The sequence below is a fragment of the Cryptomeria japonica genome, chromosome 4 (genome assembly GCF_030272615.1).
Source record: "Cryptomeria japonica chromosome 4, Sugi_1.0, whole genome shotgun sequence".
In the NCBI taxonomy this organism is placed as follows: domain Eukaryota; kingdom Viridiplantae; phylum Streptophyta; class Pinopsida; order Cupressales; family Cupressaceae; genus Cryptomeria; species Cryptomeria japonica.
Window position 1 is genome coordinate 599,283,265 of NC_081408.1, and position 9,221 is coordinate 599,292,485.

General features: G+C 35.2%; 1 protein-coding gene across 1 annotated transcript; it reads left to right on the forward strand.

The window, feature by feature from the left end:
* The first annotated feature begins 688 nt into the window (after window positions 1-688).
* LOC131040324 (glucosamine 6-phosphate N-acetyltransferase) lies at window positions 689-1,874 on the forward strand. Its single transcript, XM_057973222.2, has one exon. It carries the CDS (start codon window positions 788-790, stop codon window positions 1,292-1,294), a length of 507 nt encoding a protein of 168 aa, XP_057829205.2. The 5' UTR covers window positions 689-787; the 3' UTR covers window positions 1,295-1,874.
* Window positions 1,875-9,221: the final 7,347 nt, after the last annotated feature.

Here is a 9,221-nt window from a genome sequence, read left to right on the forward strand (position 1 = left end):
TGTTTATTTTTGCATTGAGTGATTTGAATGGTTTAGATTTGTTTGTTATAATAATTAGATCATTAAATCATTTTGCATCATACAATTTTAAATCTTATGTAAGAAAACAAAACTCATATACTTTAAATTTCAGATTTAAGAAGTCTTTATGAATCTCTATAAAAACTTCTTAAAACTTTGTTGCCATTATCATTCATCTATGATTTTCCAAATTCTCAAATCTAAAAATTTAAGAATTTAAAATTTTAAACTAAATCATTATGACAAAATTCATATATCCTACCACTTATAAAAACTACTATTCTTTTAAACAATTTTAAATTCCATATAAGAAAATAAATTCCATATTCTTTAAATGTTAGATTTAAGAAGTTTTATTAAATCTTTATAAAAACTCCTTAAATTTCTTTTTTTATTTTTAAGGGGTAAACGCTTTTTAACCGAGAGCTATGAACTGGTAGGATTTGAACTTTGATGGCAAGAACAACAACACAACAACTTAACCAACACAACAACTCAACCATCACAACATGCCACTATTGACCAAAACTCCTTAAAATTTTGTTGCCATTATCATTCATATATTATTTTTACATTCCTAAACATAATTTTTAGATATAATTATAAATTAGTATTCTAGACATTTAAGAAATTACGAGTTTTTAATCATTAAGACAAAATCCATAGACCCAACCGCGGCCCCTAAAACTACTAAATGTATTTGGACAAGGAAAACCGCTGAAATATTTTAGGAAGCCCAACAGCAGATCGTCTCATTTTGAACACAATGGAAACCATAGCGGAAGCTTCTGAGAAAAGTGATTTGCTCGCAGAAATTCAAACAGAGGAGCAAGAAAATTTTACTCTGAGAAGGCTGGAAGCTTCAGATTATGCGAAAGGGTTCCTGGATCTCTTAGGACAGCTTTCTGTATGTGGACAGGTCTCTCAAGAAGAATTCACCAAGAGATTTGAGGAGCTGCAGAGTTTGGGCGATGACCATTTTGTATGTGTGATAGAAGATCTCCAAAGCGCTAGAATTGTGGCAACTGGGGCTGTTTTTGTGGAGAGGAAGTTTTTGAGGACATGTGGCAAAGCGGGTCATATAGAAGACGTGGTAGTAGATTCTTCTGTGAGAGGTAAACATCTAGGACACAAAATAATGAATTTTTTGACCCAGTATGCAAAGAATGCAGGCTGTTATAAGGTCATTCTGGACTGTAGTATGGAGAATGAGGGTTTTTATGAAAAGTGTGGGTTCAAGAATACGAATATACAGATGTCCCTTCGCTTCTGATTGAATGAGTTTTCAGGACTATTTATGTATTTAATATGGAAAATTTTCAGTGAAGTTCTAAACCTCCTTTAATGTGTTGTGGGTATGCTTAGATCAAAATCTTAAGATTTGTAGATATGGGTTACTGTCGAGTGTATTTCTGAACCGCGTGCGTATCATTTGTAATCACGGGGTTTGATTTATAAACAAGGCTAACCATGGAGCGGATGCCTTTTCCACACGCTTAATATTTGTAATCGAGGGTTACACATTTGAATGGACCTCATGACTGGTACACTGCAACCTTACCAGATTCCACCTTATTGGGGTTAAGGAGTTTGAGATTGGGTTGCACTTAAGATTGATCTCTTTTAATAATATTCCATAATCTCTTGGAGAATTGTTATTATATTTTGATTCTGATCTGGAAAGAAAAAACAAAATGTGCGGTGAAAACAAATGGGAGTGTCGGGGGAAATCTATCTTGATGAGTGTTGGTCAATGTCATTCTGAAAAACTTGCCTATGTATAATCTTTTATGAATGCAATTCATCCAATCTATAGTATTTTTTCTCATGCAAACTAGAGCTATGTTCTATCACACGTTTCTTGCCCATGCCCACTCCTTGCTTCTTGAATTCATTGTGGGCCATTCTAGGGCCATCGAAGATATTTTGTCCATTTTCTGCAAACTATTATTTATTACAGAATGAATGATAAATGGTTACAAGAGATAGCATGTAGAACAGAGGCATCAATAATCCTTAGGGAGACACAGTAGACTGTACAAAATTTTGATTTTTTCTTCCTCAGAGGACATTGAGCTTCGCTGAAAGCTTTGACGTAGCAGCATAAAGCACTTGAAATTTTGTGGAAAGGAAGGGCAAGAAGAAAATAAGTGGAACCCTGTACAAGTTTCTTGTGTCTGCTTTACTCAGTAATTTGGAAAGTGTAAGGAGAGATTTCATGAAGTTTTATAATTAGTTCAAGGGCATGAGCACAGAGTACAGGACACTTGACAGTTTTGTCAGAGAGGTGAATTGTGATGCATGTAAAATAATTGAGAGCTAGCATTATACAGGTTTTGCTGTCAAGGAAAACGAGCTCAGAGATAACTTTTAGTTCTTAAGCACTAACAGGCACCACAATGCCGTGTTTGAAACTGATAAGGGTAGAGGACAGCAGCCCAATCACAGTGGTTGACTGTAGAGGCTGGTTTGTTTTTGGAGATGTATATTTTTTTCTATACTTTGTAGGACAATGTATATGCTTCAGTCTTTTTTGTTTTGCGTAAGAAAATTGTCACACCCCATTTAGTTGGCCTAGCTTAATTATTGGATTATTGTATTAGTTGTTTGAATGAAAGCAATTAGGTAGGTAATTTGATTATGTTAAGTATTACTGAAGAATGATTATGTTAACAATTAATTGTGCAAATGTGATAGGAAACTTTAATATTCTTTTGGATTGGAGAGAGAGTATCATCAGGTAAAAGGTTCTAGCGAGAGTGGTAACTTGTTATGATGGATCAACATGCACACATTCACCTAGCCTCATGTCCTTAGGTTGTAAGTATATGAATAGGATTAGGAATTATGAGTTCTAATATTTGGACAATTATATTGGTTATGAATAATGCACAAATATATTGTATAAGAGTGAAATAGTTTTAAATAAATATAAGAAAATTAATGATCTTGAGAGCTTGTATCAGTAATGGGTCATAAGCCAACTTAGCACAAAGAGTGCGTTGTTTGTAATATGTACTTGTAATCTTGACATTCCGTCAAAACCCCCAGCTAAATGAGAATAGCCCTTTCCTTTATTTAAATATTGTTATAATAATAAAATAAATAATTAAAATTAATACTAAATAAATAATATTATATTCTAATAATAATACTGCTATAGCTAAGAAATAGAATTAATGTTATCATTAATTATTATTATTTTATTTTGAATATTTATATGTTAAATATTCTTTCTTTATTTTAAAAGGAAAAGATAGATTGATTTTAAATAAGAGATAAAGTAAAACAAATAATAAAACTCAATAGATGAATTCAAGTGGTTCCCTCTCCCACGTGTTTGTTAATGCTTCCACAAATTTGCATGCATGTGTGTCATGGCAAGAAACTAGCAAAGCTTATGGGAAACAGGCTGCCAGTTGTATTGCATAAAAGTTCTAAGGACTTTTTAATATGGGGATTTTTTTCCTCGGAGGGGGATGTTATCCAGTTAGACATGATATTTCCTGGAAGTGAAGCAAGGCAAGGAAAGAGGGAAATATTGGAGTTTATCAAATGATTCCTGAGAATTTCACAGCAACCTCCAGTATGTCAATTGCTGAGCAAGGGTTAGTCAGTCCATCCTTTGCCCTTGCAAGAGGTAAGCACAGTCAAACACCATGCTCAAATTCATATATTGGGGTTTGATATGGTTTCTAGTGTCTGCAACCTATCGTTCAATTCTCATGTCTATATCTAATTATTTTGTTATATATACCTGAGTCTGGTCTCAATAGAAAGATGCAATGCAGCAATCATCTTTGGAATTTATTGCCCGGGGATTGGTAATTCAGTATGTTTCTTCTTTCTTGACACTGCAAAAACCATACCAATCAGCAGTAGTGTTGCTTCTTGATTTTTCATAGCTGAAATTCATGGCTTGATCTTGTTCTCAAATAGGAAGACAGATATGCTGTCAAACTTCTGATGAGCTTTAGCCTCCGGTTATAGAAAAGCCAAAGTCATGCCTTGAATTAGAGGGTTATCATCACCCTTTAATCATATATTTTTTTTATATATATATGAGATTTGGGCATGATCATATTATAAATGATTGTTCATCAGGTCCCACACATGTTCTCCCATCTTATTCCCCTCTAAATAATTATTTTGTTTAAAGATGGTCCATCCATCCACTCCAACTGCTGAAAAGTAAATTTTTCAGAGTTTGGCTTGCTGAATAATTTTGTGTAAAAAGGGATCAGCCTTGGTAGTGGGTTCATAAACACTATAAATTCATTATTCGAAAAGATTTGAAAATGGAAATCCATTAACCATTACAACATGTTGGGTATTGACAGTTATTACCTTAGTCATTATGACTCAGCATTGCACATATCCGGTTAAACTTGAGTCTAGCATTTTGAAATGAAAAATGACCGCAGCTATCAATTTATAAGAGGAAGTGATCTAATCCTTTAACATATCCTCTTTGAGTTACTAATGCAAATAGCCAAAGATATACAAGAGTGGATATTCATGTAAATAATGTAAATTTTTTGTTGATAAAATTCTTAGCAAATATTCTATTGCTTAGATGAATAAATTTATATTTCCTTATAATGCTTAATAAATATCATAGTCGATATAACTAAGAGCATAACTAAATAAGGTACTGTTAATTGACAGTGATATTTGAGTAAACTTAATACTACCCAACAATGAATATACTATAGGATATAGCTATGAGATCGTTGTATAGTATTTCTACTCTATTGGAGAATATACGCTATATTTTGATAACCCCATCTTCTTTGTGCTGCATTTGGAATATAAGCTCCACCGATAGTATAGGAATTAATTCCCAAGCAAAGCATAGAGTGCTACATCAGAGGAGTGGTTCTTAGCAAGATGTGAGTTTTTATTTGGGTGAAAGTTCACCTCTTGGAAGTTAGTTGCTTTTGAGAGGATGACATTAAATTTCCTCATCTTTCTAGTCAACAAGCTTGGTTTCTTTGTTTATTCATGAACTTCTGCTTTACTTTTGGACCATATACAAGATTGATCAAATGGGAGTATAAGTACTCTCCTCCATCATCCCTTAAGGGATATAGTTCTTTGGAAGGTCCACCATGTGATGAATTTATCAGTTGGACCGTCTATGATTGCTTTGAATTTACTTACAATGAACAAGCAGTTTAAAGAATAAATCAACTTACAATTAAAGTTTTCAGCAACTTGGTTGCTTCTGTCCTTTCTAGGTTCTACTTGCCTTATCAAATGTTCCTCAAGTATTATGCTTGAAATGATATAGTTTTATTTTTCCACTTCGTGACATATGTTACACAATTTTTATAGCCAACTATGCTGTGCTACTTAAGGAGCATACTTAACTATCTAGAATTAAGATAGTCCTGCTGTCAAACTGCTGTCTTTGAGTGGTTGAATGGGCTGAGTTGCAGAAAAAAGTGCTCGTGTGTGTTTGGGATTCTTGCAAAACGAAGTAATGGGTTTTTCCCTTCATTCCTTCCCCTTTCCAGAACATATTGAAGTTCCGAATTTGGCTAAGGGATGTAAAAGTTATGACTAATTCAATGTTTGTCTTTTTGTTCCAATCTGAAAGTTTTAAATCACAGTTGATTTTTTTTACTGCAACCATATGGGTTCAAATGATAACTATTGCTATTAGTTATACATGAGAAAATATTAATAAATAGGTTATGATCCTTCCACGAGTTTTTGTTTTCCTGCTTTATGGGTGATAACCTACAGTCAATTAAGTCACGAGGACCTAAGATCCTTTGAACAATTGGTTATTGAATGGATTTATGGAAGCGTGTTTATAGTATGGATTAAATTCCTTATAGACTAACTATTTGTTAGCTATTCCACTCTACTAGTTAAACATCATAGGAACAGAAAGTTAGTTAGAAGCTTGCCATGAGCTGTTGTTTTCTCTATCCTATTGAATGTCCAGATATCATAGTGAGATGATCGGGACCTCTTGTGCTGTAAATTTTGATTATCATTGACTCACACCCAGGAGTGCATTGCTCCTCCATATAAATATGTTCAATGGATGAATGCCTTGGATATGAGTTGCATGAGCATAGAAGTAACTTAGCACGAACTAGATTTCATCATGCATGTTGCCACACTAAGTCACAAAAATCGGCGATTTTCAAAGATGAGGGCCGATTTTTATCGAATTTCAAACTAATATGAAAAATTCGTTCAAATTCGACCAAAAAATCGGATGGCCATGACGTCATTTTTTTTTTATTAAAGTTAAAATTTTAAAAACATTTTTCTAGGGTTTCCAAAAAGCATTTAGGGTTTTTTTTAAAGATTTTCGGCGGATTCTCTATAAAGCATTGTCGCGGGTATGCTTTGTATCTGCAACTGCTGGGTCGCGATTCACTGGTATTCTCTGCAACTGCTGGGTCGCACTCGGGTATTCACTTTCGTGGCTTCAAAGGTCATCGTGGCCGTTGGATTTTCTCCAGCTGCCGTCGCATTTTCTCCTGGCTGAGCCGCTGCCGTCGCATCTTCTCCTACCAGAATTATACATATATTTAAAAAATAAACAAAATTATATAAGGCGATTTTTATCCAATTTCTTTTTTCGAATTTTTCCCTTGTTGAATTTCATCCGAATTTCATGGCCGTCGATTTCGAATTCGAATTCGAACCTTGTGACTTAGTTGCCACATATTGCTAGATCCTTCGTGATGGGTCGGGCTCTTCGAATGGGGTAGCACGGGGAAGCTTAATGCTTCAAGGTAGGATCTATATCACCTTGATGATGCTCTCTCTCTTCAGCTACAGGTTATAGAAAATGAATTGACAAGATTTTGTAATACAAGTGATGATATACTATTTGTCATATGTCTTACTGATGAAGATGTGAGGAGGACTCTCCCACTTGTTTGCCTTTATTGTTGTTTACAATATTATAACTTGAATTGTTACGAAGAACATGGTTACTATATGTCATGAAGCTGATGTCAAGGTGTGTATATCTATGTCTGTAGCATATAATGATTGAATGTTATGGCTATGCCAGATATGGTAGATAGAATTACATTAGTTCTAATGATTGTTGATTCACTTTATATGTTAGCACTAGAAAATGTTGCAAACTTTTGACTCTTTTGACACTAGAAAATGTTGTTGTACTCATTAATTAGTTTATTGTATCTTGTGATTATCAGATAGGTTGTTACATGTGGTATTTGACTCCTAGATTAGATATGCATTATCATCATCTTATTCACAGAAATACATGCTTATTAGTGATTAATTAAGTAGATGTTACAAAAATTTTAAGACAAAAACACATAGCTGTAAGGTAACTGGACCACAGTTGAAGCTGAAAGATGAATTAGTAAAATAAAATGAAATAAGAGGTGATTGGGCTGGAAACCTATATTGTAAGGTTCAACCATATTTATTATTTATAGAGTGAAACAAGAACTTTAGGGGAGCTGAGGAATTGAACAGGAAGGTTCGAAGTGACGCTAAGAACTTATTGTTGGAATTGTTGGTTGGTTTGCCTCGGGATATGAGTGGAAGGGCATATGGGCAGGGGCATTTATGATAGCCAAAAAAATGGAATAGCATATAATTGAGACGTTTGTTGAAGTATTCTTTTTATGGCAACAGATTTAAGCGATGAGCCTTTTATTTATGTTAAGCTTAAAATGTGGATGGTCCTCTTAAGTAAAAACTAAAAAGGGGAAGAAAGTAGTGAACCACGGGGGTGCGTGCCCCCATCCCTGTGTTTGCAGGATGGGGACGTTTCCAGGAGTGGGGGCTTGGGGGAAACATCCCCTGTTTGTCTTGGGGACACCCAAGCGTTTCCCATGGCCCCCATTTAGAAACTCCAAGTGAAAAAAAAAGTGATAAAATTGTGAATCTACAATTGTCAAGGTTTGTGAGATTTTGGAGGCCTTATTTGTGCTTGCTGGCAGGGGCTCCACCCCATTGGCCCCACTATGTATCGCAGGAAGTGTGCCTAGGGCACTGCCATAGACCTCACGAAGGGTGTTGCCCCTTGACCCGCTTGGGGTGTTGCCCCCAGACTCCTGCAAGAGGCACCTTGTTGGGGGCGTTGCCTTTAGCCTCCCTCATGACCCCATTGGGGCCTCTATCCCCAAACCCCAGCAAGGGGAATTGCACTTTGAGCTCAAACCTACACCCACCATTTTTGTTGTTAATGCATTTATTGCCATGTTTTTAATTTTTGTTAGTTTGAACTTCACTTAGTATGCCAGAGTTTCATTTGCAAATGTTAACTTATTCTTGATTTGCTCCCAAAGTTCCAAAACTTTGCCCACCATTGTTAATGTTCAATGCAATCATTGTCATGTTTTTGTTTTTTTTGTTTAAACTTTACATAGTATGTCAAAGTTTCATTTGTAATTCTTATACTTATTCCTTACACATCTTTTTATAACTATTTTCTCAAATACTAGATATATAATAGCGCCGCCCCCCACCACTACTCTGCCACCATTCCCCACTGTTCCTCTGCTATCACTAAACTTAGGCCCTCGGTAACCCATCCATGAAGCCCATCCCCGTGCCCCCCCCGACAGGAAACTCTGTGTAACTATGAAAGAAAGTGATATGGAAGCACTAGTAATATGATGATCATTATATCAAATGACAATGATTGAAACAGATGCAAGATTTGGGTGTTTAGGACTCCGTGAAAACTATGGACTCATGTCATACCTTGTTAACTATGGCTTTGAGCAACCCAATATTCTGGGTTACAGCAATGGCTTGGAACGACATATTCAAATGTAAATAGAAATATTGCGATTTCAGTAGAACATATGGGGATGCCTTCAGTTTGTGACAAATATTGAAGAGAAGTTTTGGTTGAAAGCTTGCACTTAAGACAATTCCACTAAATAAAAACAATCATAGAAGAAGATTTTAAAATTTGATACAGAGCATGTTTCTTTTAATTTCAGCATTTGCGACAAATATCACAATGGTTATTGGTCCTTACAAAAGCAACAAAATCCTCCGTGGAAGGTTGAGAATAAATAATTAAACTAAAAGATGCAAAGCAGAGCAACGGGAAAATTGTCAAATTTGTATCAACCTTCTGATGACGATCTTGATGACTTACAGCGTCCTTTAAACCAAATTGGGTAGTAATTGAATTCAAAAGTGGATTGATGAATGCCTACAAGCAAAGTCCTTTT